This window comes from Podarcis erhardii, assembly GCF_964252035.2.
Source record: "Podarcis erhardii genome assembly, chromosome: 10".
NCBI classification, from domain to species: Eukaryota; Metazoa; Chordata; class Lepidosauria; order Squamata; family Lacertidae; genus Podarcis; species Podarcis erhardii.
Window position 1 is genome coordinate 61,538,210 of NC_138500.1, and position 23,404 is coordinate 61,561,613.

At 45.9% G+C, this 23,404-nt stretch overlaps 1 protein-coding gene across 10 annotated transcripts in view; it reads right to left on the reverse strand.

The window, feature by feature from the left end:
• Positions 1-10,615: 10,615 nt before the first annotated feature.
• PANX2 (pannexin 2) overlaps positions 10,616-23,404 on the reverse strand; it is a 50,110-nt gene continuing 37,321 nt past the window's right edge. For 7 of the 10 annotated variants that reach the window (XM_081877935.1, XM_081877943.1, XM_081877940.1 and 4 more), the window contains 2 exons: positions 20,221-21,672; positions 10,616-13,586 (listed from right to left, as the gene is read on the reverse strand). In XM_081877935.1, coding sequence (XP_081734061.1) covers positions 13,207-13,586; positions 20,221-21,672 — 1,832 coding nt within the window. In that variant the 3' untranslated portion in view covers positions 10,616-13,206. Of the gene's footprint in view, positions 13,587-20,220; positions 21,727-23,404 lie in introns of all 10 variants that reach the window. The other 3 variants (XM_081877937.1, XM_081877938.1, XM_081877939.1) reach the window with 2 other exon arrangements.

A 23,404-nucleotide genomic window follows, 5' to 3' on the forward strand; every position in this document is an offset into this window, starting at 1 on the left:
GGCTGGCATTTTATCTTATTTTATTGTTCCACTCTAATTTTTTTTAAAAAATTATGTTTTACAATTGTTGTTTTATTGTAAGCCGCTTTGCAGAAGCGTAGCTTATAAATATTCAAAGCAGATACATAAATAAATACACGGGTTGGCTTGGGGGCTAAGGAACTTTAGGACTGAAAAAAGGAGGCATGGTGATTAATTGGGGATCTAATTGACCCTTGTTAATTTAATCAGGTTGATTAATGCTGCGGCTCTAATGGTCCGAAGTTCGGAGCTACCTTGGATGGGAATTGATTTATTTCCATTTCTTCAGCAGAGGTTTGCTAATGTAATTGATCTAGCGAGTTTAGTGTGTATCGAAGAAAATTTGGGAAGTTTGAGATGTGGATACCAAAGCAGTTAGCTAACGGAACATGGGATTTTCCCTTTTCCACACATTTTTATGGATCTTCAAATGAGGGGGGGGGGAGAGAGAGATTATGCACACAAAATTAAAGCTGAATGTGTGTGTGTGTTTATGTATGTGCATCTATAAGTCTATATACATTTACTAGTTCAGCTGCCATCAACATTTTCCTAGAAATTACTATAATTTTCACCCGGCTCCTGCTTAATTAACATTTACTCATATGGAAGAGCCAAAGCTGTAAAATCTCGCATTTGCATTTGATTAAAGCTACTTTGATGCCATGAAACCATCCCCTCCTCACCATCCATGCCAAACTAGTCTTATCAATGTGCCTTGAGAGCCATATGGTTCTTCCTTTATTGTGCGACGGTGTAAATCAACAGATGAAAACCCATTAAAGGTAACTATTTGTGGAAGCAATTATTAAACAGAGCTTGACAGGCCGTTGAATACAATTAAACTTCATTCTGACCCATCTGGAGCTTTTATATAAAATACTTCTTCCCGATCTGAAAAAGTGGCTGATAATTTAATACAGTGGTACCTCGGGTTACATATGCTTCAGGTTACATATGCTTCAGGTTACATACGCTTCAGGTTACAGACTCCGCTAACCCAGAAATAGTGCTTCAGGTTAAGAACTTTGCTTCAGGATGAGAACAGAAATCGTGCTCCGGCGGCGCAGCAGCAGCAGCAGGAGGCCCCATTAGCTAAAGTGGTGCTTCAGGTTAAGAACAGTTCCAGGTTAAGAGCGGACCTCCGGAACAAATTAAGTACTTAATCTGAGGTATCACTGTATTTTTAAAGTGTGCATGCTCACTTAAATAAGTCCCCAGCCACCTGAGTGGAAGAACCTGGCAATGCTACAACATACATAAATGCTATGTATTTCTATTCCATCGGGCTCAGTAAGACTTACTTCCAGGTACAGTGGTGCCTCGCAAGACGAAATTAATCCGTTCCGCGAGTCTCTTCGTCTTGCGGGTTTTTTGTCTTGCGAAGCACGGCTATTAGCGGCTTAGCGGCTATTAACGGCTTAGCGGCTTAGCGGCTATTAGCGGCTTAGCGGCTATTAACGGCTTAGCAGCTTAGCAGCTATCAACGGCTTAGCGGCTTTAAGAAAAAGGAAACAAATTCGCAAGAACTCACAAGCCCATAGGGAAATTCGTCTTGCAGAACGACTCAAAAAACGGAAAACTCTTTCGTCTAGCGAGTTTTTTGTCTTGCGAGGCATTCGTCTTGCGGGGCACCACTGTACGTTTGGTTAGCTGCCTTTCCCAACCTGATGCTCTCCAGATGTTTTGGATTAAAGGTAAAAGGTAAAGGAGTCCTGGACAGTGAAGTCCAGTCAAAGGTGACTATGGGGTTGCGATGCTCATCTCGCTTTCAGTCTGAGGGAGCTGGCGTTTGTCCACAGACAGCCTTCCGGGTCATGTGGCCAGCATGACTAAACTGCTTTTGGTACAATGGAACACCATTCCGCACAGTGGGTAGGATGAACGATGAACTGTACCGAATGTTGTGTATTGAGTCAAGGGATTTTATATCTGTATTATTATTGTCTGTAATTGCATTAGGGAAAAGTAACTGCCTTTTGGTTCCAGAGGGTACAGCTACTATTGGTTCATTTAAGCTGCTGTATTTGGATCCTCTGTCTTATTGGTTGCCTCCAAAAGGCAGAGCTAGTTCCCTGTCCCTATAAATGTATCTCTCCCCTCCTCAGGTTTCAGTCTTGTTGCAGCAATAAAGAAGTGTTACTAGAGAGCTGTCTCCCGCATATTATGTCAAGAGAGCTGAAATCACAAACCCCACGTCACAACACCGAATGTGTGTGGGAAGTCATGTTTCTGAATTTCCCCCTATATAATAAGGTTTTGGCATGTAGTAAATTGGTACCTAGTGGGGAGGTCCCTGCTAAACCTTTGCGTGGACAGGGGGAGTCCCCAGATCCCGCGCGGTCTCCCCCGTCATGTGGAATAACGACTCTAGACAACGTGCTATGGGATTAAATTGGCCACAACTTTATTAAATTTCAAATGTGGGTAGACCTTGGCTCAGGCATTGGGCATTCTCCCTCCCTAGTCCCCACCCGGGGACCTAGGGAGCATCAGGGTTATCCAGTGTGTGGGGGGGATGGGCCGGCTCTGGAGAACATATGTTCAAGCAGAGATAGCCGCCCCCGTTACGCCGCCGCAGGGGAGAGCAATGACGACCTTTCGGCGTACGGCCAAAGCCTCCCTTCAAAAACCCCTTTAACGGGGAACCCTGGTATCGCCACCGCAAAGAGGAAGATGGACTAAAGGATTCCGCCCAAGGCCTGATACCGCCAAAGTTGTAACGTTTTGCTACGGGAAAGGCGAAACCTGCCAATGCAGGGAAATTCCTTTCCGGCCCTTTAACAGCGACCTTATCGTAGCAGCGCCCGCATACCTGTGGAGACAGGTTAACCTGCAAAACCTATGAAGAAAAGTTAACCTGCAAAAGAAGACATTAACTGAGGGTGTTTAGGGTGGGAGAAGCTCTGGAGCCAAGTGAGGATTCCCAGGTAAGATCCTCCCTCTATTGTGTGGGCAGGTAATCCCTCCCCCTACCTGGCCTGGTTTCCCTGGCAACACTTCCCCCAGGTGGGATTGGACAACTCACTGGGGTAGGCGGGGACCTCCAGGTATCCCACCTGAGGGAAGGCAAAGCCTATGTTGATGGGGCCACTCCAGACCCAGGGCTGCGCGCGTCCACGCAAAGGGCGCCCCCCGTTTTTTAAGTGGGGAGCGGTCATTCTCCCTCTTATATCAGTTTTCATGTGGGGAAAACATCATGAATTCTGCCAACTTATTTTGCATAACAGAGAGGCTGAATGCTTGGATCAATCACGTGACCCTGATGCAATCTGGTCACAGAATTTTCCAGAACGTGCGAGTGTTTTGAGGCAAATAGTGCTATAGATGACTTACCCAATTCTTTTATACTGGCGCGTTGAGATGTGCGCTTTTGTGCAAACATCAAAGCCAGACATATATAGAATCATTTGTGTGAAAGCTTTAGCGCTTCAGACATTCCGCTTTTGTAGTTCTTTCTGGGAAGAGGAACTAAAAATAGACCAGGAGTCAATTCTATGACAATTGTTGCTGTACCAAAGTTATGTGGAAACATGGGGAACATTAAAAAAAATGATCAGTAAAATAAGCTGTATAGTCACCCTGAAAATTCATGTGCTATCAGCCTCATGCAACAAGCTGATTTCTTTTTTTGTAAAGCAAAATAGCAGCAACGCTAAAAGGTAGTTATAACTAAGGCTGCTCTCCTAAGTACATTCACCTGGGAGGGAACCCCATTTAAGTCAATGGGACTTACTCAAAGGTAGGAATGGATCTGCCCACTTCAGTTCTCTTAGTTTCTTATTTTTCCAATCTTAAAGTCACATTTTTCAGCAATTAGGAATCTTTTTTACATCCTCCGATGTCAGTGTCACCTATAGTGAAAGGTATGTTCATTTTTTTGTGCTTCTTCTATAGCTACTGTCGCAGGAACCCCTCCCCCCAATCATTCAGTTTGTACAAACCCGACACACACAAACACACTCACACACGACACTTCTGTTATAAATTCATAGAAAATCAAGCATACATCGGATCTGCACCGTTCTACTTTTATTTTACTCCATGAAGGTTTGATACAGGGCAGCCATAATCTCTTGAGCGTACCAACATGTCCGCCGAAAACCTGCCCAGTTGGCATGCCAACCTTGATGGTCCTAGACCATCAGACTCACAAAGGACCTGCATATGGGAATGGATTCAGCATGGACTGAAACTGTTGTGACGTGGGGTTTGTGATTTCAGCTCTCTTGACATAATATGCTGGAGACAGTTCTCTAGTAACACTTCTTTATTAAAGCAAACAAGACTGAGACTTGAGGAGGGGAGAGCTACATTTATAGGGACAGGGAACAAGCTAGAAAGGATACATTTTGGAGGAGACAATATCAGGCAATCACAATCCTGCCTTTTGGAGGCAACCAATAAGACAGAGGATCCAAATACAGCAGCTTAAATGAACCAATAGTAGCTGTACCCTCTGGAACCAAAAGGCAGTTACTTTACCCTAATGCAATACAGACAATAATAATACAGATATAAAATCCTTTGACTCAATACACAACACCCCTCCCCCCCTAGTGAGCACAGCAGACGTAATCTCTCAGGTACTGTGGGGTCCTACAACTTCTACTTGATCTCCTGACAACAGGTGTTGCCGGTTCTGGATTGGGTGTCACCTGTAGTAGGGGGGCTGCTATAGGGGTTTCGTCAGGAACAGATGGAGTCCCAGACATCTCAGGGTCCCCTACCTGTACCTCATCATCCTGAGGACTAGCAGACCCTGGTTCATTTGCTGAAGCCCCTGGTGATTGCACCTCTGGGCCATTTTCACTCTGGTCTTGCAGCTCTGCGTCGTTAGCCAGGGATGAATTATCAGACTCCTCTCTGCTGAGCGCCCGGCGCCTCAGCTGATCTATATGTCTCTTCCAAACTTGCCCATTTTCCAAGGTCACATAATAGGACACAGGTCCACTAGCCCGGGTGACCACACCAGCCACCCCCCGCGAACCTCGTGAATAGTTCCTCACCCAGACCAGATCTTCAGGGGCGAGATACCTTGTTGTGTCAGTCTCAGCCTGGGGGGTTGCTCTTGCATTACGGTTTGGCATTTTATCCGGGTGGACATAATCCAGCACCGTTACCAGTCTTCTACCCAAGAGCAGCTCAGCTGGCGACTTGCCCGTTGCAGTACACGGCGTCGCATGCTGCAAAAATAACATTTGCGCGATGCGAGCTGACCAGTTACCCTCCATTAAGCGCGCAATGGATTCTTTGGCTGTTCTTACCATGCGCTCCGCCTGCCCATTGGAGGATGGGTGAAAGGGCGCGGATGTGACCCCTCTTATGAAGTTATCAGCCAAGAATGCCCTGAATTCTTGGGATACAAAAGCTGCCCCATTATCTGATACAATGGTCTCAGGTAACCCGTGGGTTGCAAACAGCTGCCTCAACACCTTGATTACGGCAGCTGATGCCATGCTAGGGACCATCGCCACTTCTAACCATTTGGAATATGCATCGACGATAACCAAAAAGACCTTCCCCTGGAATGGCCCAGCAAAATCTAAGTGCAGCCGGCTCCAGGGAGATCTGGACTGCTCCCACCAGTGAACTGGTGCTCTGGCCACTTCTGGCCGCACCTCTTGGCATGCCTTGCATGTTCGTACCCATTGTTCTATGTTCTGGTCCATTCCAGGCCACCACACATAACATCGAGCTAGCGACTTCATCCTGACCATTCCCGGGTGTCCCATGTGAAGCGTCTCAAGAACCCTGTTTCTCAGTGGTGCTGGGATGATCACCCTATCTCCCCACAGGAGACAACCCTTATGCATGGACAACTCGTGCTGCCTTGTCGCATAAGGCCTGAATTTGTCTTCATGTGGACCACCTGGCCACCCCCTCCCCACCCATGTGAGCACACGGGAGAGAACAGCATCTTTCCTCGTTTTCTCAGCTATATCAGTAGCCGTTACAGGAGCCCCCGGAAGTGTTTCCAGCATCATTATGTGCTCCGCTGGAGCAGGATCCTCATTACTCCCGCCAGGAAGGGGCAATCGACTCAGCGCATCAGCGTGGCACAACTGCTTCCCCGGCACATGGGTCAAGGTGTACTGGAACCCGTTCAGGAATATAGACCAACACAACATTCTGGGGGAGAGAATTTGTGGCGTTTGTTTGTTCGGGTTGAACAACCCTAACAGTGGTTTGTGGTCCGTTTCAATGGAGAAATGGCGACCGTACACATAGTCATGGAACTTTTTGATTCCTGCCACAATTGCAAGTGCCTCTTTGTCAATTTGAGCATAGTTGCGCTCCGTGGCCAACAACGTACGGGAATAGAAAGAGATGGGCTTTTCCGACCCATCCGGTTCCCTATGACTCAGCACCGCCCCCAGACCGTATTGAGAGGCATCACATGCCAGGACCAGTGGCTTCGACTCATCATAATGAGCAAGGACGCTCCTGCTACTCAGCATTCCTCGCAAGGAGTCAAAAGCCTTCTGCTGCTCCTGCCCCCATCGCCACACATTCTTTTTCTGCAACAGTCTATGTAATGGTTCAGCTACCGAAGCTTTCTGGGGTAAGAACGAATGATAAAAGTTAATAAGTCCCAGGAATGACTGCAACTCTGTCTTGTTCTGTGCTCGTGGTGCCTCGATGATGGCCTTAACCTTAGCATCTGTGGGGTGGATGCCTGATGCATCAATTTTAAACCCCAAGAAATCCACAGTTGGCACCCCAAAACTGCATTTTTCCTTTTTTAGTTGCAATCCCACCTCCTTGAACTTGAGCAACACTGCACGGACACGCGCAACCAGTTCCTGTGGGTCTTTTCCAGCAATCAAAACGTCATCAAAAAATGGCAAGACCCCCGGCAGACCTCTTAACAGGCGTTCCATGAGCCCTTGAAAAATCCCTGGGGCCACACAAACTCCAAATTATAATCTGTTAACTCTGAACGCCCCTTTATGTGTGACAATAGTCTGTGCTTCTGCTGATTGTGGGGTTACTGGCAGCTGTTGGTAAGCTTGTGCCAGGTCAAGTTTGGCGAACACCTTGCCCCCAGCCAGTTTAGCCAACAGATGTGATACGACTGGAATGGGGTATGAGTTTCCCCTGAGTGCCTTATTGATAGTACATTTGTAATCAGCACAGATCCTGACTTCCCCATTTGCTTTAAGGGGCGTGACGATTGGAGTCTCCCACTTAGCGGAATCCACGGGTGAGAGAACTCCCTGCTTGACCAATTTATCCAGCTCTGCTTCGATCTTGGGTTGCAGTGCAAATGGCACTTGCCTTGGTTTGAGTTGGATTGGGGCCACCCCAGGGTCCAATTCGAAGTCAACTGGGGGCCCTTTATAACAACCCAGTTTTCTATTAAAGAGACCAGCAAATTCTTTGCATAATGCCTCACTCATCTCAGGGCAGGTTTGGATTGAATTAAGCCCTGGTATACTCAGTCCCAGGGCGGGGAACCAGTCAGTGCCCAGGAGACTGGGGCGACTGCCCTTCGCAATCACCAGTTTAAGTACCGCCTGTTTGTCCCGGAACTGTACTCTCACAGCACACATTCCCATGACATGGATGCGGCCCGCTGAGTATGACTGCAAAGTTGCCGGGAAGGGCTCCAGAGGGGGCAACTTACCCCTGGGGAAGAATGTCCTCGCAGTCTGGTCCGACACGATAGTGAATCCAGATCCGGAGTCCACCTCCATGTCGCACAGCTGACCCTCAATCTTCACCTTGACGTGTGCCTTGCCTTGCGCTGGAAACTGCACGACCCTCCCGTTGATCTCCGTTACGTAGTGGCAGTCCTGTAGAACGTGGGTTGCTGTGGGCGGTCTGCGATGCTCCAGTCTAGGTGCTCCTGTCACTCCCAACGCCACCGATCTACAGACCCTGGCGATGTGACCTGTCTTCCCGCACGTCCGGCACATAGCATCCCGGAAACGACAACTCTTCCGCTCATGGTTTCCGCCACAACCAGGGCACCTGCCTCGATGATCTTTGTGCACTGTGCAGGCCTGACGCACTGACTCGACCCCACGGACTGGGCTCTGGCTCGAAGTAGCCTCTAGCTCGTCCATGGCATGCACAACTTCTATCTGTGGCTTAGGGGCCCTGCGACTGGCATCAAGCTCCTCTCTTTCATAATTCTCTGTGGCGGTGGCCTCCTTCAAGGCTGAAGCAAGGGTAACCTCTTCTTTAGCCACGATGCGTCTTCTGGCTTTCTTGCTGCTCAGACCACCGATAAAACGATCCAGGAGAGTCTCTTCCAGATCTTGGAAGTCGCAGTGCTGAGCGAGCTTCCGCAGTTCAGCTAGAAATGCAGATATAGACTCCCCAGCACGCTGCTGCCTCTTATGAAACTCCATCCGCTGGGCCATCTTGGTCTCAGTAGGCGCTAAATGGCTTGTTAGGCAGGCAAGAATATCTTTGAGAGATGTCTCACTTAGCTTCGCTGGGGCAAGCAATGCCTTGGCCAGCTTGAAGGTCTCAGGCCCACAGTAGCTCAGGAATGTGGCCCTTCTTTTGCTGGCATCGGTGATCCCTTGAGCCACTGCGAAGAACTCGAAGCGTTCGACGTAGTCTTCCCACGTGTGGGGCTCTGATGGCTGGAAGGGCTCCAATACCCTTGGACTCTCCATTGTCCTGTGGGCAGGGTCGTCTTCTCAGCTGGCCAGTGAGTCTTGTTTTAGCTTCAATCCGGACTCTGAGGCAGGGCTGCGTTAACCGCTCCTCAGCATTCCGGATCCCATCCTCGTCGCCAGTTGTTGTGACGTGGGGTTTGTGATTTCAGCTCTCTTGACATAATATGCTGGAGACAGTTCTCTAGTAACACTTCTTTATTAAAGCAAACAAGACTGAGACTTGAGGAGGGGAGAGCTACATTTATAGGGACAGGGAACAAGCTAGAAAGGATACATTTTGGAGGAGACAATATCAGGCAATCACAATCCTGCCTTTTGGAGGAAACCAATAAGACAGAGGATCCAAATACAGCAGCTTAAATGAACCAATAGTAGCTGTACCCTCTGGAACCAAAAGGCAGTTACTTTACCCTAATGCAATACAGACAATAATAATACAGATATAAAATCCTTTGACTCAATACACAACAGAAACAAAGGACAGTGATCAGCTCTTCCCTCTGGGGACAGGAAACTGCAAACTCTCTTTTGTCCTTTGGAAAGTACTCATGGGGAGGGAGAAAGGTGGAACCGGCCAAGTGACAAGACACTCAGGTTACCACCACAACTCCTCCCTCAACCCCTCCTCTTTGTGATGTGTCAATGATGTAGTTGTGATGTAGTCTTGGGAGTTTAGCATGGGGGATTAGTAGCTAATAAAAGTTGGGGTCTTCTTTTGTTCAGGGCTTCCATCTTGTTCCACCTTGTGGCAGATGGGAGTCCTGTTGCGACAGTCTTCAATAAAGACCAAGCCTACTGGCTGCTGTTTTGCTCTGGTATTCCTGGCTGGTGTCCTTGTTTTTTTGTCCAAGGGAACCCTCAGATTTCTCCGTTAACACTACTGGCATAACACATTCATGTCTGAGGCTATTTGAGTTTTAAAAAGCATCAAGGATGTGGGCACCACAAGCTACATTTCTTTCTCGCTATGAATTGTCAGGCTCACATGAAATGCCACTTCGTTTAATAAGATGACTTTGCTGGCCTTGTGCAGAGACTGTGCAATAATAAATGTTCCAAATTTCCCTTTGAAAAACTGCTTGTTGTTTCTAGGAAACATGCATGTGAAAAACATGGGAGGTGGGCGACAGTGATGCTCTGGAACGGCTCAGCATTCATTTGATCGGGTTTGCTTTTGGTTGTTAATATGCAGTTATCAAACCAGGCACTGTAGATAAGAGTACTTATTTTCCCAATAAATGCTCTTAGGATAATAGAGCAGCGTTCTAATGATAAGACAGTAGACACAAACCGTATTGAGAATATTTATTTGCTTTCAGTGCTATTTTTCAATAAATACGGGTGGCATATTGATTATCTGAGGTAAAACAAATGAAAAAAACACTCAATGTAGACCCATAATTTGTGCAGTGTTTTCTACCGTTATACAGAAATGTCAAAATCCTCGATATTGGCTGAACATTGCTTTAATAGAAACTTCTCCTCTCCTTAGAAATTTGTCAGTTATTGCGTGCTACGTTTTTCCTGTGTGCCTTTTGAAAACTACGCTAGGTATATTTCTAAGAAACTTGCACATCAAAGTTATAGGAAGAACCAGGCCATGAGGACGCGCTTTGGGCCAAAAGCAAGGTAAAGATTGTTCGAAAATGACAGTATGTTTATTACTGCTTGTTTATTACCCTCGTTAACGGATGGCCTGGAATAGCAATGTGCTTACAGGCACGCCGTGTAATCTTCAAAGGTGCAACCCATCGATTTCAACAAAGCTGCACTGATATTTAAAGCTACTTGAGTGCTCTGCTACATCGGCCTTCTCTATGCTACTACATTACCGCAGGTGAATGCTGAACACGGGAGCGGCTTAGCTAGAAGCTGACCTGCAGCATCTGCCCTGAATAAAAGCATCTGGGTGATCGGTTTGCTAACTCAGAAGGAAGGAAGGTGATACTTGCCAGGGCCCTCCCAAACAGCATGGAAGCTGGATCGGGGGAATTACAGAACATTATTTCCCTTCACCCACCCCCTATATTAGAAGGGGTACCTACTGGAAGAAAAGCCGTTCCATAAATGGAACAGCAGCGTTGGATTTCACCTAGTCCAGATGTTGAACTATAACTCACAGCATCTCGATAGGGGGCCATAGGTTGGCAAACCCAAGCTTATGTCATTTGCTAAATATGACTATGTTGTTAAACCATATTCCCCACCCCAGACCTGGTGTAACGGGACAGAACCTCATATTTTGCCATCAGAGCTAGCTTGCCCTCTTGTCCCACCTTGCTGGCTCACACTTAACCCTGCCCAGACACCACTTTCGGCCTGTATTATCTTCCACACAAAGGCCAAAACGTGTTGTCTAAGAGCTCTTCTACAGGCCGATTTATTTCCTTGTCATGGCTGTGCGTGAGGATTTTCTGTTATGATGCAGTGCCACATTCCAGAGATTCTGGCCTCTTCTCTTTCTCTCCACCTCCAAAATATCCCATATCCTTTCGTAGCATCTGTTTCCATTCTAAGGGGAAAGCAGATCCTGTGAAAATGATGGAAGGAAGCAGCTCAAGGCTACTTTTGAAGACACTAAACAACAAGCAGTGGGTAGCAGTAGCAGATATTCATGAATGCAATGGGTATTCTCAACCAACATTTGCTGATTTGGGTCTGCTATTAATTTCCTTCTCCTCAAGAGGGATTGTGAATGCAGAGCATTCAATAGAAAGGAGCAGCTTTCTTCCCTGTGTTAAATCAGTCTCTCTGGGCACACCAAACTAGCAAATGGTGGTGTGAGAAGCTAAGATCAGAACATGGTCCTATGTGGCACACTTCAGCTGTGTGCTGAGCAATCCTTCCTTTCTGATGCGTGCCACTGCAGCCAAGAATTTTAATGTTTGAGTTGCACCCCCTGACATGCGGAAAAGAAGCCCTTCTGAAAGAAAACAGTGCGGACATTCCTCTCCCACGCATGCAAGCTTTCCACACATAGGCAATTTTTAAAAGCACGCTGAATCGTTCCAACTTGCAATCCTGCACCCACAATTTGAAGTGATGCAGTCGTGGAAGGTCTGAACCACATGGTATTTCCTGCACTTTTGAATCTGCCCTTATTCAGCCACAGTTCAAGCAGCAAAAAGTTCAGACACAAAACCATTACAAGCGGGATGAGTCTGTATTTTCTTGACCTGTGGTAAGCTGTAGCATAGACAAGTCCTTTAAAAAGACTCAAGTAACCATCTGCTGAAACACCACACTATTGGAGAAATTAGCTCTTACTGGATATTTTTTTTTTTTTTGCAGCACTGGAATATCCTTCACATCAGTGAAGCACCTTAGAAAGTTTCTAACCTGGTTTTGCAGACGTCATTCTATGGACAAAAATAAGCAACCCTCCTCTCTCCGCTCTGCTAGAATAGAACATCTGACTCAACATTCACCCTCATTCACAAGAAAATAGACGTTAAAAAAATAAACTCTTCGTTTTCGTCACCTCTCGCAACACATATGAACGTACTAAAGGGCAGGACGTAGCTCTTCGTTTCCTCATTCGTAAGTGCAGCAGGCTGGCCAGTTTCAGTTCTCTTTACACTGATGCTGGTGGAAGACCAATTGCCACTTAAGTGGCTGGTAGGGCCGGCCCAACTATTCGGCAGAGTGAGATGGATGCAGCTGTTTGCCATGTAGCCTGGCTTGCACCTGCTAAACTAGCCTGCTGCCCTCGCAATATGGTGGAGGATACTGGCCTGTTGTTGCAGTATGCGGAATGCATGTGTGTGACGAGCGCTCTCCTCCTTTGCCTCAGGCGGCAATTTTTTTAGGGCCAGCCCTGTTTGCCCAATACCCGTGGACCAAAATACAGCTTGCTTACAACCATGTCATTAAGAACACACACACCTGGCTGTGTTTTTTGTTTTTGTTTGTTTCTTTGTACCTTAGGGACAAAACACGATGTTACTCCTGCCTTTTAAAATGGAAGAATAAATATCATACATATTATGTGCTTCATTACTTTAACACAGGAGATGGGGCCCTGCGACTCTCAAAATGCTGTTGAGACTCCGTCAGTCCTGGCCCACGTGGCCAACAGTGAGGGACTATGGGAGTTGTGGTTCAGCATCATCTGAGGGGCTCCAGGTCTCCCCCCACCCCCGCTTTACAGAGAGTGAGCTCAAGTACCAAGGCTATAAGTGCTTTGTTTAAGAAACACTGTGTGGCATGCGCTCAAGCACTTTAAATATTTGGATAGTTGTAGTAATCCACACAGAACTCATGAAGCTACAGCTAACGTCTTTGTGCTTTGTTTCTCGCTGTTCCAAGCATAGTATATAATTTGGTTGTCGATATTATGGTGGTTATTGTTATTACATTTTGCAAGCTATCGATAAGACACGACGACACTACCCTGAACGACCGATTTGGAGTATTGGTGAAACCAATGGTCTGCATTTCAGCACTCCATGCTCATGCAGTGGATGGCATTGGCAGGGCAGCATGGTTGACGTGAAAGTGGCACTGGGAGGCGGGCCATCCAACTGTGATCAGCGTCAGCTCTGGACCGTCAATACTCTACAGAGTTCACCATTGCCAGGGGCTCATCAAACGTCGCCAACATGACTTGCTTCGTGGAAGGTCTGGAGATGATGTCTCCTGCCTCCGTGGGCGAGTGAATACTATTGTCTAAAGACTCGTCTATAAGGTTTGACACTACTTCTTCTTCATGGTTTTCATACAACGTATTGATATGCAGAAGAGGGTGAGCGGCGTTACAGTTTAAGGCAGGCACTGGCTCTGCTGGGCTTATGTGGGGCAGAGTGACCTTTTTCGCAGCACCGGAAGTTGCTATGTGGTTGTGATTGCAGGTGAGAAAAGTCCCAGCGGCAGGCACAGTCCTGCATGTGTTGTGAGAGTAAAGGGTATCTTTCCCCGGAACGGAAGATCCTAAAAGAGAAACAAAACACTTTTTAAATCATTGCTCGCTTTGCATACACCCAACAGGATCAGTTCTGGCATTCATGTTTTGTGGGTTCGACTCCATGAAAGCAAGCAACTGGCGGAGACTACGTTCTCCATGGATCTACACTGTGATACAGTTGGACAGAGTATCTATAATAGGTTCCTGTATCATCTTATGCCTCTCTGGACAAGCTGACACATTAGCCTATCAAAGCCTCTTTGTCCCTGTAGTGGCCACTGGTTTCAACAGCCACTACAGGTACCTGATCTGGAGAACTGTCTTCTTCCAACCCTTAGAAGGACTGCAAGCAATACTCACCCATCCTCACCTAACTCACTTTTTTTTTTTTTTTTTAACTTGCTGAAGGTAAAAAGGAAGTTACCTGTTTTCCTTCCTTATTCTTTCTATTATTTGCTGCTCTTGATTTCAGCTGGGAGGAGACAGAGCAAGGAAAACCAGCTGGCATCTGAGAGAACAAGGAAGAACAACAACAACAGGGGCGGTGACTCTCTTTCTCCGCAGTCAGAAAAGGCAAGGATGCTATGGTTGTGAGCACATGGTGATGCCTTGGGCACCTGGAGAGGCCGCCAGAAGCATGGAGATGCACAGGGTGCTTCCTTAAGAGGCTAATGTGTGAACAGATCCTGAAAGACCATCAGCAGCTGCAGAAAGCCTAGCTGCCTAGAAAGCTATTTTAGACTCTGGTGGTGAGAACATTGCTCTAGATTCTAAATAATTGTTAATGCAAAAGGTCTCTCAGAGAAACATACACAGAATTCTTTGAGGAGGGATCCATAGGGGAGATGCCAAGATTTTCACTGTCTGTCTTCTCCCACATGAAAACCAGAATATTCAATTAGGATGTTCTTCAGAGGCTGTTTTCTATACAGCCCTATCTTCCAAAGTGGGCATCTATTGAAGAGAGTCTTTTCTGCAGTGACCCTTGAATTGTGAATATCTCCCTAGATATTTTTTAGAGGCCGAAGTCTACATTATTTGCTCAGTGTTTTCATGTCATTTTAGAATATCCAACCTTCCTTTTAATTGGGTGATTGCTTTAAATTTTATTTATCGGTTCATTATCCCTATTGTTTTTATTAACTGCTGTGTGGTTTTATTGTTTCTACCTTCTTCTTTTAAATAGCTTTCTTGAAGTGTGGAAGCTGGAATATGGAAGCTGGAGGATAAATTCTTAAAAATAAACACCTTAAATATTTCAACACACAGGAAAGCAGGATATTTTAAGCAGCTGACGTAAACACCCAAAGGCCAAAGCAATAAAAATATGATGTAGCATTATTCATAGAAGAGCTGGAGCCAGAATATATATTAAGTAAAAAAGCAAACAAACCTCAACTGCTTATATCAAAGTAGCTGTATTAAAACTAATAGGCTTGCTCAGTACTAAGTAATTTGATGATGGGCATTAACGGTCTAGGAAAGCTTTCAGAGCATATTAATGCTACAGTTAAATAGGTTTAAGAGTTATTTTCCTCAGTTAACTGTAGTACTGCGAGGGGGTGGCTGGGAAGCTGAGAATTCTCAGTATCCTCAGCTATAACTCCCAGAATTCCTTTGAAGGAAGCCATGACCGATTAGTACAAAACTCATATAATTTTTCCTAGTCTAGAAATACTCCTGAGTGACATTGAAAGAGGAGTAATTTGCACACTTTATTCCCCGCAGGAAAAGCCAAATTCTACAAAGCAATTTAACTCTAAATATCCCAGCATTTGCACCGAGAATGTAAAACCTGAGTTATTCCAGAACGTTTTCCAGAACGACACCCTTTTTAAGTCCCTAGTGTGATTTTTGATCATTGGTCCGGATTTGTGTTTCCCAAAGTTGGGCCTCCAGCTGCTTTTGGACTACATCTCCCATCATCCCTGAGCACTAGTCCTGCTAGCTAGGGATGATGGGAGTTGTAGTCCAAAACCAGCTGGAGACACAGCTTTGGGAAACACTGGTCTGGATTCCCTTCAGCTGTGTGAGTTTTCCGCAAGCAGAGCTATTTGTGTGCATCCCTCTGAGGCGAGACATTTTGAGGTCTAACAAAAAAATGATGGACAGCCTGTGATATTCAGCTGACCTGTCTCTAGAAAGGCCCAAGATGGCGGAGGTGACTATTCTTATCCCCCTCCCTCTCCAACAGTAAGGGATGGGGGGAAAGCAGGTACCTATGTTAAGGAGAACAATCGGCCTGCAACTTTGCAGTTGTGTTTGAGGCAGACCAAGCAAGAAGAGACTCAGAGCAGAGTTCGGCTTCCTCAAGAAGAGTTCTGGGACACCTGTTGGGTGTCCAAGCTGTACAGCTGTGTAAAGAAGCTAGATGGAACAAAACATGAAAACGTCCCTAATAACCTGACTAACTGACTAATGTGGGGGAGGGAGACAGTGCTCCTCAAGGTAGGAGTCTATCAACTGATGAAGATGATCATCCAAATGTCATAGACCAAATGGAGCAAAAAGCACACAGACCTAGTGGTGGGAGGAAAAAATCCTTAAATAAGAGACACGGGGGAATGATTAATGGACTTCAATGTCTGTACACTAATGCGCAAAGCATGGGTAATAAACAAGATGAGCTTGAGCTCTTGGTACAGCAAACTAAATATGACATAACAGGCATCACTGAAACCTGGTGGGATAAGTCCCACGACTGGAATGTAATAATGGAGGGATACAATCTATTTCAGAGAAACAGACCAGACAAGAAAGGAGGAGGAGGAGTGGCGTTATATGTCAGGGATGTGTATACCTGTGAAGAGATCCAAGATTTAGAACCTCAAAGCCAAAGTGAGAGCATTTGGGTCAAAATTAAGGGAGAGAAGAATAACAGGGACCTCATTGTGGGAGTTTACTATAGATCCCCAAGCCAAATGGAGGACATAGATGATGCCTTCCTGGAACAGATGGCCAAGCATGCAAAAGGAAGGGAGATAGTAGTAATGGGGGACTTCAATTACCCGGATATTTGCTGGATGTCAAACTCAGCCAAGAGCATAAGGTCAAACAGATTCCTCACTGGCCTTGCAGACAACTTTGTTGTCCAGAAAGTGGGAGAAGCAACAAGAGGAACCGCCATTTTAGATCTGGTCCTAACCAATGTTGATGACCTAGTTAGTGGGGTAGAAGTGGAAGGATCATTAGGCGTGAGTGATCATGCTCTTCTGAAGTTTACTATACAGCGGAAAGGAGCAGCCAAGCATACTAGGACTCAATTTCTTGACTTTAAGAAAGCCGACTTCATAAAACTTAGGGAAGTGCTGGGTGAGATCCCATGGACAGTAATACTAAAAGGAAAGGGAGTTCATGATGGCTGGGAGTTTGTTAAGAGGGAGATAGTAAAAGCACAACTTCAGGCAATACCAATGAGACGGAAACATGGAAGGTGCCTAAAGAAGCCAGGGTGGCTATCTAAAGAACTTTTAACTGAGTTAACATTAAAAAAGGATGTGTACAAAAAATGGAAAAGGGGGGAAACCACCAAAGAGGAATTCAAACAAATAGCCAGCACGTGTAGACACAAAGTCAGAAAAGCTAAAGCACAGAATGAACTCAGGCTTGCTAGAGAGGTTAAAAGCAACAAAAAAGGCTTTTATGGGTATGTTCGTAGCAAAAGGAAGGAGAAAGAAACAGTGGGGTCACTCAGAGGAGAAGATGGTGAAATACAAACAGGGGACACAGAAAGGGCTGAACTCCTCAATGCCTTCTTTGCCTCAGTCTTCTCCGATAAAGAAAACAATGCCCGACCTGAAGAATTTGGAGCAAATGATTCAGCAGAGGAAACACAGCCCAGAATAACTAAGGAGATAGTACAAGAATACTTGGCTAGTTTAGATGTATTCAAGTCTCCAGGGCCAGATGAACTGCATCCAAGAGTATTAAAAGAACTGGCAGATGTGATCTCAGAACCACTGGCTGTCATCTTTGAGAATTCCTGGAGAACAGGCGAAGTCCCGGCAGACTGGAGGAGGGCAAATGTTGTCCCTATTTTCAAAAAGGGGAAAAGAGAGGACCCAAATAATTACCGCCCAGTCAGTCTGACATCAATACCAGGGAAGATTCTGGAGCAGATCATTAAGCAAACAGTCTGTGAGCACCTAGAAAGGAATACTGTGATCACCAATAGTCAGCATGGATTTCTGAAAAATAAGTCATGTCAGACTAACCTGATCTCGTTTTTTGACAGAATTACAAGCCTGGTAGATGAAGGGAACACAGTGGATGTAGCCTACCTTGATTTCAGCAAGGCATTTGACAAGGTGCCCCATGATATTCTTGTAAAGAAGCTGGTAAAATGCGGACTTGACTATGCTACCACTCAGTGGATTTGTAACTGGCTGACTGACCGAACCCAAAGGGTGCTCATCAATGGTTCCTCTTCATCCTGGAGAAGAGTGACTAGTGGGGTCCCACAGGGTTCTGTCTTGGGCCCGGTCTTATTCAACATCTTTATCAACGACTTGGATGATGGACTCAAGGGCATCCTGATCAAATTTGCAGATGACACCAAACTGGGAGGGGTGGCTAACACCCCAGAGGACAGGATCACACTTCAAAACGACCTTGACAGATTAGAGAACTGGGCCAAAACAAACAAGATGAATTTTAATAGGGAGAAATGTAAAGTATTGTACTTGGGCAAAAAAAATGAGAGGCACAAATACAAGATGGGTGACACCTGGCTTGAGAGCAGTACATGTGAAAGGGATCTAGGAGTCTTGGTTGACCACAAACTTGACATGAGCCAACAGTGTGACGCGGCAGCTAAAAAAGCCAATGCAATTCTGGGCTGCATCAATAGGAGTATTGCATCTAGATCAAGGGAAGTAATAGTGCCACTGTATTCTGCTCTGGTCAGACCTCACCTGGAGTACTGTGTCCAGTTCTGGGCACCACAGTTCAAGAAGGACACTGACAAACTGGAACGTGTCCAGAGGACAACCAAAATGGTCAAAGGCCTGGAAACGATGCCTTATGAAGAACGGCTAAGGGAGCTGGGCATGTTTAGCCTGGAGAAGAGGAGGTTAAGGGGTGATATGATAGCCATGTTCAAATATATAAAAGGATGTCACATAGAGGAGGGAGAAAGGTTGTTTTCTGCTGCTCCAGAGAAGCAGACACGGAGCAATGGTTCCAAACTACAAGAAAGAAGATTCCACCTAAACATTAAGAAGAACTTCCTGACAGTAAGAGCTGTTCGACAGTGGAATTTGCTGCCAAGGAGTGTGGTGGAGTCTCCTTCTTTGGAGGTCTTTAAGCAGAGGCTTGACAACCATATGTCAGGAGTGCTCTGATGGTGTTTCCTGCTTGGCAGGGGGTTGGACTCGATGGCCCTTGTGGTCTCTTCCAACTCTATGATTCTATGATTCTATGATTCTATGCTTCTATGATTCTATGAACCTCATGCAAAGGCAACCAAAACCCAGGGTAAACACTGGAACTCTTGAAACCCCACCACTTGGGAAACTGGGGTGCAATTTACATGACTAATACGACCCGCATTCTGCATTTGTTCTGCCTCTGATCCAATTCTGAGGCTCACGTCATTCAAAGTGAACCACCTTCCTAAAAAACATCAGTTGACAAGCACAAGAGGAATAAAATGCTTGGTTTTGCAGGAGTTTAGACTGAATTACCAGAGCATCTGAACGGACAACAAGACTATTTTCTTTTAACTGTTACATTAGTGAGTTAAAATTTAAAAATAAGCTGCAGATGTGGGCGGCCAGCCTCTAGGTTAACAAGAGAATATGCAAGAAGGGGGAAATTCCTATCGGCAAGTCCCAGGTTCAGCTTACATCCCTGGGGTCTGGTTTCTGTATCTGCATGCTCAGAATCCCATGACTCTGCGACCGCACCTTCCCATCCTACCTCCTCCCATCTGACACATATAGATTCCAATACAGAAGCTACTGTATTGGTGTGATGTGAGATTCCAACCATGTGGAAAGCAGCAATCCTGTCCAGGAACTTCTAAGTAATTGTGGAGAGAACCGCCTAACATCAGAAGCAAGTTTGCAATCAGCTTTTGCATTTGACTTGGGCCCCATGGGACAATTAGCCACAACATTCACTGTACCAGGATCAGGTTTAAGGTGCTGGTTTTAACCTTTAAAGCCCTAAACAGCCTAGGACCCTCGTACCTACGGGACCACCTCTCCTGGTATGTCCCACAGAGGACCTTACAGTCTTCACATAAAAACATCTTGGAGGTCCCGGGCCACAGGGAGGTTAGGCTGGCCTCAACCAGAGCCAGGGCTTTTTTGGCCGTGGCCCTGATCTGGTGGAACGCTCTGTTACAAGAGACTAGGGCCCTGCAGGACTTGACATCTTTTCGCAGGATCTGCAAGACGGAGCTGTTCCACCAGGCCTTTGGCTGAGGCACAGTCTGCCCCCCTCCTTTTGTAATCCTTATAGAACTCTAGCCCAATGGTTGCCATTAATTTGACTCTGAATTGATTTTTGACTGAATTGATTTTAGAATGTATTTCAATTAAATGATTATGATTTTATGTAAACCGTGTTATTTTTACTGTTGTTAGCCACTCTGAGCCTCAGCTGGGGAGGGAGGGATATAAATAAAATTTTATTATTGTTGTTTATTATTATTACCTTTGAGGGAAGAAGCGACATGCACGATGACTTTCTCTTCTTGGCTTAAAAATCCACTCCCTTGGCTTTTGGATGTTGCCATGGAGGTAATAGGTTGAATCTCTGGCTTGGGTTTCTTACTGCTCAGTAGATACGGATGAACGTCTAAGGAGAAGTGCCGCGTATGTTTCTTCTCATTGCCTGCGCTGGAGAGGGCGGCAGATTCATTTTTGTGGGCTGAAGACGGCTGAGAGTTTTTCGAGTTGGCCTCCAGCAAAGGGGCAACCAGGCTGTCCGTCGCCGTTTTCCGACGCACGGGCTTGGGCTTCTCAGGCTTGTTGTTTTCAACCTTCATAATAGCCAACTGCTCTTTGAACGGCTGAGGAAGAGGATTGGAACTCGGGATCCACTTCATTTTCTTCCGGGGCCGCTTAATGACCAGCGGTTCGCTGTGGTCGATGTCCGCAGGGTCAATGCTGGGGTCGATGGTTTGTATCCCGGAATCGCGCACGGTTGGGGTGACATCGTGATTAGACTGAGCGAGCGCCGCCAGCAGTTGGCGCACCACGTTGTCGTACATCAGGTCGCTCTCGTTGGTGATGAAATCCAAGCGGTTCAGCGACTTGATGTGGTCCCGGTTCTCGTTGCAAAACATAGCCAAGATATTGATGTCGCAGAACTGGGACTTCTGCCACTGCTTTTTCGTCTTTATGCCAACCTTGTTCAGCTTGTCAAAGATGAAGTTGGATTTGCGAACTATAAAGAGGTGGATCAAATTGATGAGGATAATCAGGTTCATGAAACAGAGGAGGACAATGTCTACCGCGGCAATGATGCGCTGGAGCTGAACGGACGGCAGTTTGCAGTTCACCCGGATGAGCAACTTTGAACTGCTCGTTTTGTCGGGAGGTTCCCCCAGAGCGCACGTAAACTCGTTTTGCTTCTGCGTGGCGTAATAGGTGGACAAGTACGTGATTGGGATGATGCTTAAAAATATGATGAACAGGTGCCGCGCAAGGTAAAGTTTGGCTAAGAAATTGCTGCGTCCCCTCCGCTCCAGGTACTTCTCAAATAAGTTTTGCTCTGGGCTCTTTTCCTTTTCCGCGTTCTCAATTATTTCCCTTTTCTCTCGCTCTGTAATCCCAGGGCCTTTGGACTGGATTTGCTTTTCGATTTTTGGCGCACGGCCTTCGGCTGCTCGGTGGTAGCAGTTATCTATCTCCTGGAGCAAAAAGTTAAGTTCAGAAGTCAGCCTGGTGGAGGCCAGGAATTCCCAGCCAAGTGCTGGAATGTACATAATACCAGCAAAAGCCAGCAGGGCATATGGAAGGAACTTATGCTCAAACAAGGAGGGCCAACGGCTGGCATTTACTCCTGGCAAGGCATCCCTTAGTTCTGTCCAACAGTATCCTCTGGCATACAAGGCTTGGTCACGGGTGAAGTTGTGTGGTGTGTAACAGTATATGGGTTCCTCTGTATAACAGAGAGAAAAGTCACTGCTGTGCATTTAACCTACAAAAAGAAGCTCTGCAAAATAAATATTTCATAAACTATATCAATTTTCGTCTACTGCATATTTAAAATAGCATCAACGAGCATAGAACTGCACCACTCTAATTGCCATGGCCAACTCGGTCTTCCTAATCGTGATATAAATCTTTACATTCCATAGATCTGCATAGAGATCATAGCTCTTAAACTTAGGCAGTTTACAGAGGAATCTGTAAACCTGAAAACTCTAGGATGAACTGGAGCTAGGAATATCATTTAACACTTGCAGCAGTTGTCTTGGGGGAGATTTCCAATGTAAACCATAATGTGCTCTGGAAAGCAAATGAACAGGATGCCACAGCAATACAATTAGCGAGGGTAAGGTAAAGGTAAAGGTAAAGGGACCCCTGACCATTTGGTCCAGTCGTGTCCGACTCTGGGGTTGCGGCGCTCATCTCGCTTTATTGGCCGAGGGAGCCGGCGTACAGCTTCCGGGTCATGTGGCCAGCATGACTAAGCCGCTTCTGGCGAACCAGAGCAGCGCACGGAAATGCCATTTACCTTCCTGCAAGAGCGGTACCTATTTATCTACTTGCACTTTGACATGATTTCAAACTGCTAGGTTGGCAGGAGCAGGGACCAAGCAACGGGAACTCACCCCGTTACGGGGATTCGAACCGCCAACCTTCTGATCGGCAAGCCCAAGGCTCTGTGGTTTAACCCACAGTGCCACCTGCGTTTGTGCTGCGTTTCTCCTTGAACAGGTGCAGTCTTACTATTTCAAAGACTAGATACATTTCTTTAAGAACATGTGACTAAGCAGGTTTACTATATTATTATTATTTCCTTAAAAACCCTTTGAAGCAGGTCAAAATCCAGGAGGTGCAGCAAAGTAAAAAGCCAGAGAACTTTCCCACCTCCTTGAAATCCTTAAAGCAGGTGGAACCTTCTGGTCCTGAAGGTCAGTTCCTTATCAAATCCTAGCCTCACAAGCCTAATTTCCAACCTAAGATGAACTTATAATGTCTGGTTTCAATGGATTTTTCAAATGCTTAACTCCGTCTTTTGTTTTCTTTATCTTTTTAGGTAAGTTCATGAAGATACCAACAAATCACAATACCGAGAGATGCTAGTGAAGTTGTAGGTGGATGTTAATGAATGTTAAGATATGTTGGTATCTTCATGAACTTACCTAAAAAGATAAAGAAAACAAAAGACGGAGTTAAGCATTTGAAAAAACCAGACATTATAAGTTCATCTTAGGTTGGGTAGTTTGCGAGTCTCTGTGGCTTTGCATAAGGTTTTGTATATTTCTCTCAGAAGATTGATAAAGAATGTATAATTATTTTGGTAATTATTGTGTGTATATTAGTCGCCAACGTGTTGCACGAGTCGTACTACAGTGGTACCTTGGGTTACATACGCTTCAGGTTACATACGCTTCAGGTTACAGTCTCTGCTAACCCAGAAATAGTGCTCCAGGTTAAGAACTTTGCTTCAGGATGAGAACAGAAATCGTGCTCCGGCAGCGTGGCAGCAGCAGAAGGCCCCATTAGCTAAAGTGGTGCTTCAAGTTAAGAACAGTTTCAGGTTAAGAACGGAGCTCTGGAATGAATTAAGTACTTAACACAAGGTACCACTGTACTTCTATTAGCAGCACAGTTGCATTTTTCTAGCATAACAAGCCAAATTTGGCAGGCAGGAGGAACTCCAT